Raw genomic sequence first — 15187 nt, forward strand, 5'->3', positions numbered from 1 at the left:
GTCCAAAAGTTTGAAGACATCGCGCTATTTTTTTAGCGCGAATTTCGCGTCACCCCCCACCCATCTTCTTCAACTACCCCCTACACCACCAATATGCGTCGGTTTGGCACTGAAATAAGTGGCAATCGAAGGCCAGGGGGTGAGCTTTCATCTGAGGCCCGCGCAGCTATTATATACGCTCATGAATGTGGTGTATCGCCTACTAAAATGGCTGCTGAGTTCAACGTCGCACGCTCAACAATATACTCTACAATCAAACGATTCCGAGAGCACCAAACGCTCAAATCACTGCCTCGTTCAGGTGCCCCTAAAGTCTATAGGTACTCTACTATCAAATACACTTGTTTACTTGCACGCCGTGAGCCTTGGCTAAGCCTTAGTGAGCTGAGCGCCCGTATACCCAGTCATCCATCTCGATCAACAATCAAGCGATTCCTACGTTCAAAATTCCTCCAGCGCTATCGAGCAAGACGTTGTATCCCAATTTCGAGGGAGAACGCCCGCAAAAGAGTCCGATTTTGCCGAAATTGGAGGGCTGAACGCTACAATTCCCAACTACAAAGCTTCATCTTTTCCGACGAATGCAGCGTTCAACGTATCCCTAATTTAAACGGCCAATACGTTACCCGGCTTAGAGGAGAAGCTTACCGGCAGGGAATGGTACAAGTAAAGGTTCATGTGAAAGATATTTGTCAAATGGTTTGGGCTGGAATATGGCTCGGAGGGCGTACAAAACTTGTGATTATGGAGCGTGACTTTTCAGAAGGACAGCGAGGTCGCGGAGGTGGTTATACAACGAAATCCTACCTGAAAGCGCTTGAAAAAGGGTTTATTGAACACTATGAACCTGGAAATATATTTCAGCAAGATAACGCTAAAATCCACCGCTCCTACGTTGCTCAGCGATGGTTTGAACGTCATGGTATACATGTCATGGAATGGCCGCCACGCTCGCCAGATCTTAACCCTATTGAACCTGTGTGGCGTATGCTCAAACGTAAATTATATGAGCTCTATCCTAATCTACTACATTGTGGTACATCTGAGGCAGATTGGAAGCTATTTAGAGAGTGTATATCGGAGGCCTGGGATGTACTAGATCAAAATAAAATTGATAGTATAATTAGATCAATGCCTCAGCGTGTAAGCGAGACTCGTAAGGCACGTGGCTACTATACTCGGTTTTAGCGATTGAAATTTTGTTATATATTTTGTAATTGATTATTCTATATTATAGCAAAATTTGGTGCAATAACATTGCATATTGCATGCAATATATATATTTGAATGTAGGGTGGGTAAAATGGCAGTATTACCCGATTAGGCGGTGTCTTCAAACTTATGGCCCAAGATGGTATCATGAGTACAATAAGGCAATGGGAGAGCTGGAGCAGTGCAAGATGCACCAGTGATCTGGGCACGGATATCAAGAGACTATTCATTGCGTCGTGAATAACGCTCTATTTGATGGCCATGAGGCACTGGCAAGACGAATCCCAGTTCTCCTCTCAAATACAATCTTCGCAAGCACAGCCCCATTCTCGTCCTCAGAGGAGTCGCAATTTATTAAGTATCCATGCGCGTTTTGCACCCTTCGTAGTGGCCCCGTTCTCTTTGAGGTATGATCTAGTAGCTTGGAGAACCCTTGGATTGAGCACTACCAGCATAGATCAACCATTTCAGCGGCGAGCAGTACTGTATATTCCATCCAGAGAATTAACCTTGGCACTATTCTTCAGCGGAATTCTAGTGGCGGACGCTGACTAATCTTTCCAAAGGCAGAGTCCAATGGCTGCAATCTGATGTATCGGCTTTATGGAACGAATGGGCCACGAAAATACGGGACAATATCACTGGGAGGGTGAATTCAAACATTCAACGCCAACTTTACGATCTAGGTTCGCGACCTAGCCTATCGCTTCCTCTGACCTACCACTCGATTGGGACTTTCAGCGGTAAGACGTCAAGGTATACGAGGAGATTCAGTATGTATACGGTCTACGCACTCAGAAGATTTCGAAAATAGATCACCCCTAAGAAACACCCCCTTTGTTTGCAAAGCATCCCTAAGTACGTTTCTTAGACAAGAAATGCTGAAATTTATTTTGGCTTGAAAGACCTAGCCTTTTATCAATACATTTCAAATTTGCGATTACCAGGCTATCATATGCCATGCCTGGATTACCCCCATGAGCCAGCACGTGCAGCAAGGCTCTGCAGAAGCGAAACTATCTCGATGCTCCCCTTTTTCTAGCTTGGTCCAGGGGAGATACACCATCATTGTCTGGAATCTCAGGCTCCAGATCCGTCAGCTGCGCCAGTTGAAGGACCAGTCTTTTGTGGCCATTATTTGCAGCATGCCACAGTAGCGAGCGGCCTCTCTGGTCTCGCTCATTTACAAGAGAATTCATACTTGAAAGTAAAAGATCTGTGATCTCGTTTCTCTTCGGGCTCAGACCGTCGTATGACATGGTAGCTAGGAGAAGTGCACTATTCCCCATGGAGTCGAGATGGTTGACGTCAATGTGCTCATGATTTAAGAGAATTTGTATTGCAACGGGGTCGTCGTATATGACAGCCAGATGAAGTGCGGTGTATCCTCGGTCATTTTGAATGTTGATATTAAGTCGCAGATCTTTCAGAAGGATCCTTAAGATCTCGTGTTGTTGATATTCGAGGGCTATCAGGATTGGAGGTTGAGATTTTGGACTTCGACCATTGATATCAGTATCATATCGACGAAGTAGCTTTCGAACGGTTGGTAGTTCTCCTTGCATGATAGCAAAGCAGGGCGGCTTGTGCCCATTGTTTGGGGTAAGAGACATCTAGAGACTTGCCGCATGGCAATAGACCAACAAGACAAGAGGCTTTTTGACGCGCTGATCTCATCAGACGGATTAGCTGCCTTTGGTCGTACTTATGCTTGAATAAGTAGAGGTGACTCACGAACGAAAGGAGGGGGGCACGCCATGTTTTAGAAAAGGATGAGATTATCGCGCTATTTTTTCGCTAGATGATTTGTATCTCAACAAAGGAGATCTCGTTGCTGTATCATGCAACAGTTAATTCAGCACAAAGACATTCAAGGTGATATTTATAGTGAGATTTCATTCCGAGCATCTTTAACCTTGAGAATATTTGATCTGCATTCACATATTTTCACATATGAACTCCCATAGTTGGTTTGCTCCAATTTTCAGCTTTACTTGAAGCTCATCCAATTATAATATAGATCGCTGTAGTTCCCAGAAGAGATCGATTCCGCAGAGCAAGCAATTAGCTCCCAGGAATGAAGCTGTCATGGGCTAATGTATCCGTAGGTGCAGATGGTGTTTTTCGAAGCATTAACCGCCAAAAGTAGGAAACCACAAGCTGATCATAGACGCAAGACTTAGCGCGAGGCAACTGAAAAATATTTAGCTTCTTCTTGTTGAGAGTAGCAGAGATAAGCTATGTGGGACCGTACCCTGCACAAGTCGTGTATACTGAATGCCAGTCCCCGAGACATTTTAGCAGAGTTCCCAGGAAATTAGTGTGAATAGTTCATTGCGTGAGCTCAAACCTGGTGGCAAGGCAAATATTCTTAACGCAAAGAATGACGACTCTCCTCCTCCTTAGATATACTAAGGCTCCTCTGGCTTTTAATCAAGTGTCACTGTATTTAACGATCTTTATTTCGCAATCGGGACCCTCTTCTCACCGTGACATGCTATTTCAATATCTTTTGTCATGACTTTCGAAATATATTTCCAAGCACTGCTAATTGCAATACTTCTATTTGCTTTGATAGCCAGGCTGCTCCTCTTATGGGTGTTCGGAGATGATTGGCCATTTCATAAGACAGACTTGGCCCTATACGTCTTATCCTTTCTCCTGTCCGCTGTATTGACAGGGCTTTTCTGGAGCGAGAAGAAATCGATATGGATTCAAATTCTCCTTAGAATTCTTTCAACAATTCCTTCTATGCAAAATGTTCGTTATAGCTTAAGAACGCCAGTTCTACGCTTATTCTGGCCTAGTTTCTCCGCATCGACCTCCAGCAGCTCAATAATCCATTCACAAGTCGAACAACGCGTGTCGTATTCAGAATCTATGCTTTGACATCAACGGTCTTAAAAATAATATTTACGTTTATTAGAATATTCTCGCTGGGTGATATTCATTTCACCACTCCCTTCCTACTTTTCCTGGATCATCTCAGTGAAATGGCTTGGTGCCTGTGGTTAGTAAAAAGCGCCACGCAGGGCCGGAAGAAGCTGCATTTTATCTTAACCCATTTATCAAACATGGGTGCTATATTGCTAGGAGTCGCTATCTTTGGCGCGATTTCAAGAAAATGGGACATTGCACTTGAGGTGATTTTCCATCATCTAAGCTTACATCATGGGAGAGCTGACATAGGTTAGATCCAGCTCATCATATGTACTATGCGGGCGATGTACGTACAGCCAGGCTATTACGTAAAGTGTAATGTATGGCTTTATGTTCATTGGCTGAACCAGATTAGGTCATTCCGAAGGATCAGAAAATACAAATTGCCAATGATGAATCAATCATATCATTGGCTCTAATGAAAAGGGGTCTTAAGTGAAGAAAGGGGTGAAATGGCTGTAAATTTCGGTTGTGACTTTTTCATGTAGGCTAGATTTACACTATATAAAATGATTGTATACTAAGGGGCCTGGTAAAAGACAGTCCGTAGAGAGCTGCCATCCTACAATGCCAGCCCGCTTAACTCTATTTCCTGTCTTAGGCTTGACACAGAAGATGGATATAACTTTAGATGATCACAATGACACAGCCGAGCACAGCAGTAAGTCTACAGCTCTGGCGCTGAAGCTATTGTTAATCGAAGAAATTCAGGGTAAGAGAAGAAGATTGGTACATTACGATCAGTCTGGGCGACAAGGGAATACATCGTGGGATGAGGATTTACAGATCAGGAAGCAAGCCGCACTATCAGAAATAGCTACGAGATGTCTACATATACAATCAAGTTGATTTAATATCAACTTGGCTCTAAATTGTATATATAGCCTTATATTTCTTCAAGAACTAATAATACGATTTATACCTCTAAACAACAAAAATCTATTCTACTGGGTCAAATTGCTTACGCGGCAGTCTTCTCCGCGTGACAGACTAAAAGTGTTGATGCATTCGAGTCATTCACGGCACCGAGTGTCCCATTATCTCTTGGACTATATCAGTTATATCATTGGCATCCAACGACAGCGTGTATATCGATAATCACAGGCTTCTGGCCTGAGGCGTCCCCAGGCATTCATGGCTCTGATTGGCTTAGATCTCTTTGCAGCGGTACCCAATTTTATATATCGACTTAGTTCCCGAGAATTCGATGCAGGTACTGCTGGTAGGCTATCCAGTTATAGTAGGTGTAATGGTGGGCTTAGGCTCCCAGGAGCTCTTAGCAAAATTTAGACCAACCATTTCCACTGGGGCTTTGTAGTACATATGGACATCGATTGGCTGATTATTCCTCAGTAAATGTCTTTCTATAAATAGTGTCCAATGATCACACTGATGACGGGCTGTTCAGCTAGGGTAGGTGTAGTTTTGGCTTTGGCTCCCAGGAACTTATAGACAAATTTGGACCTATCATTTCTACGGAGGCTTTGTGGCACATATGGATTAGTCATGGCACCGATTAGCTCATTATTCCTCCTCTCTATTAGTGGTATCCAATGATCGCATTAATATTTACGATCTACAGGCTCCTGGGAGCCAAGGCCAGTTATTAACCAATAATTTCAAAGACGACTTGTGAGCATGTGGGCTATTGATGGCACTAATTAGCTTATATTTCCGAGTAGTAGTACCCACCTGCATCCGCTTCGTTCCCAGGAGTTTGATGCAGGTAATGCCTTTGCAAAGACGCGGCTGACCGCAGAGGTTTGTTATTCAAAAACGTAATCGAACTAGTGACTGGCTCACCCTACAAGAAACTCTGTTGTGAGATGGGGCTGTGCGAATCAGCCGCGCGCCGACCCATAGCTTGTATCTACTTGATATTGTGTAGGTGATGGATTTTCTCCGATATGCGAGGTAGGCAACGAAGAAACCTGCGGTCTACCTGCCTCCGTTGAGTTGTTGTTGCGGGGACTAACTCATCGCCGGTGAGTGGGATGAAATCGCACGATCTTGTCACCTTGCCCGTCGCAGTAAAGGGCGGACTAACGGTGATAAATGTTGATAACTGTTATCGGTTTTTATCTACGGTATCATAACTGTTAAACAATGCCAACAGCCAGAAACGTTTCTATTTTCTGTCTGGATCACCATACGCAAAATTTAATTCCTCTGAGAGTTGCATTAAACCAATGATGAAATGTTGAGTCAGTCATCATTGAAGAGAAGTTCGTGTTTGAGCCCTCGCAATTAAACATGATGATCTTATTGACGCAGAGTAAATGACTTGCTGAATAACTATAAATACCCGGTCCTTGGCCAGCAGTACCATCGTTCACAATAATTCCTTTGTGATTCTGGTACAAAAAGTGTCAAGTATGATTCGTCTCTACGGCTACTCTTTGGTATGGATTAACCTCCAAATCATACAATAAAATAAGCTGACCTCTTACATCATTAAAGCCTAACTTTTCTCAATAGTCAATCCTTCAAGAAGTAAGTGTAGGTACCCAATCATTTGAAACCATGCTAACGTAGAGGATACTCAATATTAGCCTATCCTCCGCTCAACACTGAGAATTTATTGAACAAACGTTTCAAGGATCTGGAGTAGTCTAAGCTAGGGGCACAGTAAGTTCCAAGCTGCCTTCACAGGGTACCTACTAATGATTGATGATAAATAGATGTCATACTTTACAAAATTCCCTACAGTAAACAGCATTTACCGACAACGTAAGTCCAAAAACTACGGCAAAATTAATCGTAGATATCATGTACTGACGGCCCTCTCTGTAGAATGGCAAACTTTCTATCGCAAGTCACTCAATGTCTTGTAAGTCACGCTTAGGCTTTTCCCTGCTCTTTCCCAACGCCCGGTACTGCACTTCGATCTCAAAATGAACGCTGGCTGTTCGGGGCTCTCCATTGTTCAGAAAATATCGCTGATGATTCTTTACACTAGACCTGACAGAGCTATGTTCCCCCTCGTCTTCGAGACTAAACCAGCTGCAACAACCTAACGGGCCAAGCCATTTAATCTCACTTCACTTACGTCTTTGTTGTTTCAGAAGAAATGATTAACACAGGCACTTCGCCTGGCGCATCAAGCAAGCCCATTTCAGAAAGGCTCGATGCCCTTTGCTTAGCCATACAGTAAACTTCCAAAGTCTCTCCATTCCTCTCTTCTACATTACCCTGTCCGAACAGAAATTAACAGCCAATATATTAGCAACTCACCATATTCTGACGGCCATGAGCCTCTTACCCATGTCCAAATTGAAGGCTTGTCGGTAGCCATAAGCCGGTCTCACTGATGACCGAGCGAGCCATCGGAGCATCCGCGACAACGAAGAGAGGCCGAGAATCCACCGCCACGGAAAAAGACAACCAACTCTTTCCCAGGTGGCATCAATCAGCAAATTAAAAAGAGCTATTGGCAATAGTCTTAAGGCCAGTTATTTCAATCCTTGATTTCAGTTGATCAAGCGTTAAGACAGCCCATCATGCCACTTCATGCAGGCTTCTGCCGCTAACGTGCCATGCTGCTAAGCCTCAGCTGCGATCTCATCGCTTGGCGACCATGTGGCGATTGTCAGGTATGGAAGGAAGCTCTAGCTAACTAGATTGGGAGTTGACTTTTCTTGCTCAGCCATTGTCATGATGGGATTTCCGGATGTACTGGCTCCGCTAACATGAATGTCCACCTCTTCTCGTGTCAGGTATAAAAGCCCCCTCGAGGGAAAGCTTGTTGGCTCGAATCACAACCATTCATTCACTGTTCACTTAGTGGGATACCCATTATGTCTACGAAATCTCTTGTGTTTCTTGGTCTGATAAGTACGGCCTTTGGACTGGCAACAAGTACCAGTCATTCCAATCTGCCGTCGTGTCGTGCTCTCCCTGGGGACGCCGCATGGCCCAAATCCCACGAGTGGGCCAAGCTCAACAAGACCATCAATGGAAACTTGATTGCAACTATACCTGAGGCTAGCGTATGCCATGAATCTTCTTTCGGAACTTTTGATTCCTCGCCTGTGCCCAACTCAAAACTACATGGGATGTGGCACTTCCCAGCCAGTGAGTCTCACAGTCTGTCCAAATGGGGTCCCATCACTGACACACGCCAGTATTTCCGCTCCTGGAGATGTTCTCAGCCAGTACTTCCAGAACTACACTTGCGTTCCCTTCACCAATGTGTCTCAGAATTGTGAGCTGGGCAACTTCCCCAACTACGTTGTCAATGTCACTGGAGTAAACGATGTCCGGGGCGCCATTGCGTTTGCTAAAAAGTACAACATAAGAATCGTGATCAAGAACACAGGACATGAGTACGTACTATACCTCTCAATTGATATTTGAACCAGAATTTACTAATAAATCCAGCTACCTGGGCAAGTCCACCGGGAGAGGCAGCTTGTCCCTCTGGACACACAATCTCAAGTCCACCGAGTACATCCCTTCCTACAGCTCCCCCTATTATAAAGGGCCCGCTGCAAAGCTAGGTGCTGGTATTGAAGGATGGGAAGCCTACGGGCTTGCCAATTCGACAGGTCACCGCATGGTTGGGGTACCTGTCCTACCGTCGGTGTCGTAGGTGGTTATACACAGGGCGGCGGCCACTCAATCCTCTCTAGCTCCTACGGCACGAGTGCCGACAATGTGCTGGAGTGGGAGGTTGTCACAGTCGACGGTCAGCACCTCATAGCGACCCCAAATCAAAACTCGGACCTCTACTGGGCCCTCAGCGGTGGTGGCGGTGGCACTTTTGCCGTCGTTCTCTCGATGACCGCTCGATTGCACACGGACAGTATAGTGGGTGGTACCCTTCTCAGCTTCAACGACTCGATCGTTGGCAACGCTGCTTACTGGGAGGCCGTGGGTGTATTCCACGCACTCCTTCCTGATTTCCTTGATGGCGGCAACTCCTTCACTTACTCCGTCGGGAAGAACTCCCTATCCGCATACGGAACAATGCCTGGTGCAAATCTCACCGAGGTCAATCGGTTGCTTAAGCCATTCTTAGCTGACCTAGCTCACCGCAATATCACTCCTTACAATACGCCACAAGTCTCACCCAACTACTATACCCACTTTTACACCTACCTGGGTCCAGCCCCCTACGGTTACGACGCTTTCTATCCTTTCACCAACAGCCGCATCATCCCTCGATCACTCGTGGCAAACTCTACCACGAATGCTGTCGTCACAGACCTTTTCCGCAATATTACTCTTGTGGAAGCCTTCTCTCCCTTCTACTGCGACAGTTTCACTGTCGCCACCCAATCCCATCCGGATAACTCGTTGCATCCCGCGTGGCGCGATGGGATGCTTCTTTGTGCTCCTGCGGGCAGCTGGGACTGGAACGCGACGCCAGAGGAAATGACGGCGCGGGATGAGTATGCTGCTAAAACACTGCAGCCGATGATGGATAAGGCGACACCGGGTGGTATGGTCTATCTGAATGAGGCCAATCATCTGTACGCAGATTGGAAGGAAAGCTTCTACGGTAATCAAGTACGAGAGACTGCTGAGTGTCAAGAACAAGTACGACCCACAGCAGTTATTGTATGTGAAGACGGGAGTGGGAAGTGACCGGTGGGATGAAGACGGAAACGGGCGCTTATGTAGAGTTTAGTTGTCACTGGGAGTCGTCTATTCTGGTCTGTCGATGGCTTGGATAGAGATTGCGATGGAAAACATGGTTGAACTGTTCATAATTGCATAGGAAGATGTGCACATAATTGAATGCAATATATAGATCACAAACTCACGCCTCCATATTGATAGCCTCCTGGGCCTCCAATAGCTGCAGATAAACACCCGCAACATTCCACCGTACATCAATACTCATGAACCCCTCACGCAGGCTCCTCACCACCTCAAGGCCATGCGCTGATTTACTGCTGGTCCGCATATGGGCGCCACAGATGCGATAGGCAAAATACAGGCCCCACGGGGACATATCCTCTGGATCCCGACCCAAGAAGCATTGTCGCTCGATTAAATTTGCACTAATACGCTCCGTGATTTGTTGAAGGATAACCTTCGCTCGTCGTGGACGATAGGCCTCGATTTCTTCAACTGCATCGGATAATAACCAGGGTGTGTATAGGGCGACCAGGGCACTAAGTTTGGTGTAAACGCCTGTACAAGATAAGGGTGGCCATTGTAGTACTAACCTGTACACGAAGGTGATTTGATCATAGTCCGGGAAATCAATATTCAATGCAGCGGCTAACATTGACTGCAGGGTACGATCGAGCTGTATCCAAACATCATCTTCGCTGGTGAAGTCGGTTGAGAGGTGATAGAGAACTTGGCCCAAAAATCTGGCGGCTTGACAAAGCAGAGCAAATTTACTCATATGTCCCGTCATTGGAGACGAGAGAGTCGAGAACCTATCGGGTTTGACGGTCTAATTTCAAGATCAGCAGCTAAAAGCCAAAGATCACGAATTGACATACCCCCTGGTCCCATGCAGCATCATCTGCTGGTAAAAAGTCATCCAATTTTGGATCTGCAGTTGCAAAGGGCCGTCCCGGGCAGCCGATGCTCACAAAGCTTTTGTGTTGTTAGTATCCGAAATAAAAGACTCACGGTGGACAGCAACGAACCGGTCTAAAATGACAATAGCCCACCAGACCCTCCGTCGCTCCTCAACCTCCACCAAAGTGAGCACTCTCCGACTCGGCACCGTGCGACTGACATTAATACCCAAGGCATAGGCATACCTCGCACAGGTCCCGATCGACAAGAATGCAGCAGGGTAGATCCCGTGTCCTAGCTCATAAAGAGCAACAAGAACTCCAGCTTGCAGTACTAAAATAGAGAAACACCCTTCCACGTTTAGATAAAAATGTTTAGTTGAGTTATACAAGGCTGTCCGGGGACTACGAGAACCAGCCGGCGGGAAGGTAGTGATGAGCTTCAGTGCCAATAAAAGAAGAACAACATCGGGCCGCCAGTGGAATGAGGGCTGCAGGTATAAGTCGTAAAAGCGCTTCTTCGAGATGAAGGGCATCCATAGATGAACATGCTCGAAAAACCGCGTTGCCGTGAGCTGGATTTCATCCAAATCGCCTAGTAGTTGTATAATGCACTGCGGGACAGTCCCTGTCGCAGGTGAAGTCTCCACTAAGCCGTGCTGTAGCAGAGCCGGATCGAGAAACAAGATGGTCGGAAAGTCAATAGTCCGAACATCTGCCTGCTCGTCCAGAGGGGAGGGGTACCATCCTCGCTCCGGGCTTGAAGTGGTGGCCGAGTGACTAAGCGCATCTGGTCTCCAATACTCGCAATTTCGATTACGCCTGCGTTGGCCCGCGTTAGCTCTGCTGCTGTAATGTAATCATTCGTGTTTACTTAGCACAGAGGGAGCATCTGGGGAGTGCCTTGTCGCATTTCCTCTTGCGAGACCTGCAGGATTGGCAGGACTGGGGGGCTAGGTCGAGGCTGGGTTCATGACTGGGGGTCTGCATGATGAAGGTAGAAGGTGGACGGAGTTCGGTTTCTGGCGGGCTTTGACGGCCGCAGCAAGGAGACTAAGTGGGGAAAGATGACCGCAAAATGCGGGATGTGTATGACAGGCGGAAATTGGGCGGAGATGACCGGATCATTTGCGACCGCATTTGCGGCCGCAAAGGATGACAAACCGCGCACATCGGCCATGGACGGAGAAACTGGAGGCCGAACTATACAAAGAATGGACTCACATAAGTAGCCATAATTGTCGATTCATTCAAGTCATTATACCTTGATATTTATCTGAAAGTCTTCTCCTCTGCTTCTCAACATGGGCTCGCCAAGCCCCTACGCTGCCGCGCATCTCGACCCTCAAGGCGCCGGAGATGCACGACCAACCGCCCTTCAAATCATCAAAGATGAGGGTGCCGAAGGAAAGCTGGCCGGTAAGGTTATTGTCATCACTGGAGCCACATCAGGCATTGGTCTCGAGACAGCTCGTGCCTTGAAGACCACCGGGGCCACTCTGTTCCTCACAGCCCGCAACCGATCTAAGGCCGAGAAGAACCTCGCCGGGATCCTAGAACCCGGTCGAGTCTCGCTGATCGACTTGGATCTGGACTCATTTGCGAGTATTCGTGCTGGGGCTAAAGAAATCCTCGCCGCGTCCAAGGGCCAGGTCAACATTCTTATCAACGGCGCGGGTGTTATGGGCATCCAGAACCGTACGCTCACCGAAGATAGCATTGAGGCGCAATTCTCTGGCAACTATGTGGGGTTCTTCCTCCTCTTCCAGCTTCTGAAGGAAGCTTTGCTAGTCAGTGTGACTCCCGAGCTCAATTCGCGAGTCGTGGTCGTGGCTTCATCTGCCCACCGAGCTAGCACTCTCCCAAGTAGCGACAACTACAACTTCGAAAAGAGCGGATATAACCACGAAACTGCGTATAACAACGCTAAGCTTGCTGCGGTATATTTGGCCAACACCATTGAGCGGTTATATGGTTCCCAGGGACTACATGCTACCAGTCTCCACCCCGGCGCGATCAACACTGATATATCCCGTAATATGCCTCCGGAGTTCTTAGAGGCTATTATGACCAACCCCTACATTCTGAAGATCTTAAAGTCTTCCCAGCAGGGAGCGGCTACGACGGTGTGGGCGGCTGTGGGCAAGGAGTGGGAGGCAAAGGGTGGCAAGTATCTCGAGGACTGCAAGGAAGCGGACCGTGGTGAGGACGATGGCCAAACCTTCGGCGCCGGATGGGTGAAGCAAACATATAACCCTGAGGAGGAGGATCGTCTCTGGAAGGATTCCCTTAAGATAGTCGGACTGGAGTGAAGTGATCATTTTTCACGCGTTGATAGATGCTATTATTACAGCGCTCAAGAGAGCTAGTATGGCAATGTGATCTGTGCACAGTTGGACTTGATTTCCAGTATTGCGATGTCTTCTTCTTTCTTTTAAACAATGCTTCGTCCTTGTTGTTGGCTATGTGCCATGACTCTCGGTGTAGATAGCCGGTTCTCACCCAAACATCCTTGGTAGCTGTCGACCACATGTGTCGAGGGCGGTAGAGGGGAGGAGGTACGCCTTGAGCACCAGGTGATCGCGGTTCAGTAGCGGGGTTCGGCAGAGGAACAGTTCAAAGCACCACACGGATACCACCCGTTAGACCTGGCCGGGGGGCTCTAAGGTCCAGACCCTCCACCCGCCAAGGGTCCCTCAATGAGGGTCCCTTTTTTTCATAAGGGTGTATAAAACATAGACCTCATAACCGCCCGCGAGCCGCCCTCCGAGGGCCGCCCACTAGGGTTCCGAAAGGAATAAAGGAATGCGAATATATGTGTTGAGATAGGTAGTTGTAGTGTTCTTGTTGAGGTTACTATCAAAAGTGGGAATACATCTATTGATATGTCCATCTCTAGTCCCGCCATAAGCTTTAACCACCGCGATACTCAACACTCCCACTCGATGGCAACCCATTACCAATGGTGTCAGCGGCCATATGATCGCGGTTGCGACGGGCTCCATTAAAACCTTCAAAAACTTCATTTGTGAAGAAAGGAAGGAAAGGATGCCCTGCGCCTTAATCTCGTTCAATATAAATAAGGTGTCGCAATCACTCGATGCCAAGCCCTCTCCGAAACCACTCAAATCTTTCCCGAGCAAGGGGTTTGGTGAACCCATCAGCAATTTGTTCTGTGGTGGGGATATACTTGAGTTTGACTGTTCCGTTGTCCTGGACCTCTGCCTGCCACTTGCGTTGGATCTCCATATGTTTTGTGCGGGAGTGGTATTGTGGGTTCGAGGAGAGCGCAATGGCTCCTTGGTTATCCCCGCAGATGATCGTGGCGTTTGTTCCTTGGTTCATATTCAATTCGTTGAGAAGCCTTCTCAGCCAGACTGCTTCTTTGGTGGCTTGTGTCTGCCCTAGAAATTCGGCTTCGCAGGTTGAGAGGGCAACGACGCCCTGGCGTTTCGATTGCCAACTGATTGCTCCACTTCCAATGTTGAAGAGATACCCAGCTGTTGATCGTCTCGTGTCACGACATCCTCCCCAATCTGCATCTGTGAAGCCTTCCAGTCTCTGAGGCTGACCCTTGTACGCGAGTTTGAGGCTCTTTGTTCCTTTGAGGTACCGCAGGATGCGTTGAGCGAGTTTTCGGGGCAAAGTTTGTCGCAAAAAAAGAACCATGAATCTCTTGCCCAGTGATGCTTTGCCCTGGCATGGTTGAATATTAGCCCAGAGCCGTACATTGGCAGGTATGGCTAAGTCCATTCCCAGTGGTACAAAGTGATCCCGGATCTGATCCCACTACCTAGTTCCTGGTTTCTCTAGGCTGATTCCAGGCTGCTCACGGTAAGTCTATCCCACCATCGGTCACCAGAAATCATATTAACATAGAGAGGCTGTGAGACAGCCCTAATTCAGCTGTTCTGGTGAGTCCGATCGAGAATGTGCATTATAGCTGGTTTAAGGGGACCTCATCTAGGCCGCGAACAAGGTAAGTTGCGAACAACTATATTGCGCCAGCTGCTGATAATCGGTGCTAGATTAGGTATATCCAACGGCAAATTGCCTTGGCTGTGGCCTGGTGCAGTCGGTCATTAAAGCTGCTACCATGGCTTATTCATAATTGATCCTGGTTAGTACATTTCCATCTCCAGGATAATTCGGAAGGCAACTAAACATAGTCAAGTCACTGTAATGAAATTAGGTATTTTCCCCAGATGCTATGCTCGATGCAGCCGCACGCCGACCGAGTGCCTCCTCGCTTTCACCACCGAATCGCACGTACCCGCCGGCAGAAGTAGCCTCGCCGGACCGGCCAGTCGATTGCCGAGACGGTCACAATGGCACAGTTGTCACTTGTTATTTGAAAGATGCAGGTCGGATTGGTTTGTTATGTATATGGAAAAGACGTAGTCGAACGTGGCCGCTGATGGTACTCTCAGTGTGGGTGTGGCACGCGTGTTCTACGCGACGCGCCAGCCTTTGATTCCCGTAGCATGCGTCTGGTGCGGCGTCCTCGATGGCCATCAATTTCAATACCGCCGGTTGCTGACTTTGGCGAGAAG

General features: G+C 47.4%; 3 protein-coding genes across 3 annotated transcripts; 2 read left to right on the top strand and 1 right to left on the bottom strand.

Moving 5' to 3' along the window:
• Positions 1-7949: 7949 nt before the first annotated feature.
• Positions 7950-9741, top strand: N7509_008300 (uncharacterized protein; the record flags this gene model as incomplete). Its single annotated transcript, XM_056632937.1, is given in 4 exon segments — positions 7950-8226; positions 8240-8477; positions 8533-8739; positions 8784-9741. The coding sequence occupies 4 exon segments, from the start codon at positions 7950-7952 to the stop codon at positions 9739-9741; spliced, it is 1680 nt and encodes a 559-aa protein (XP_056483557.1).
• A 175-nt stretch (positions 9742-9916) lies between these two features.
• N7509_008301 (Zn(II)2Cys6 transcription factor) lies at positions 9917-11624 on the bottom strand (the record flags this gene model as incomplete). The annotated part of the gene is made up of 5 exons (XM_056632938.1): positions 9917-10274; positions 10329-10564; positions 10614-10710; positions 10764-11456; positions 11509-11624. 5 exons carry the CDS (start codon positions 11622-11624, stop codon positions 9917-9919), a joined length of 1500 nt encoding a protein of 499 aa, XP_056483558.1.
• Positions 11625-11938: 314 nt separating this feature from the next.
• Positions 11939-12946, top strand: N7509_008302 (Short-chain dehydrogenase/reductase SDR; the record flags this gene model as incomplete). Its single annotated transcript, XM_056632939.1, has 1 exon — positions 11939-12946. One exon carries the CDS (start codon positions 11939-11941, stop codon positions 12944-12946), a length of 1008 nt encoding a protein of 335 aa, XP_056483559.1.
• Between the last annotated feature and the right edge of the window lie 2241 nt (positions 12947-15187).

This window comes from Penicillium cosmopolitanum (genome assembly GCF_028827165.1).
Source record: "Penicillium cosmopolitanum strain IBT 29677 chromosome Unknown utg000009l:1.0-9042332.0:1.0-9050551.0, whole genome shotgun sequence".
In the NCBI taxonomy this organism is placed as follows: Eukaryota; Fungi; Ascomycota; class Eurotiomycetes; order Eurotiales; family Aspergillaceae; genus Penicillium; species Penicillium cosmopolitanum.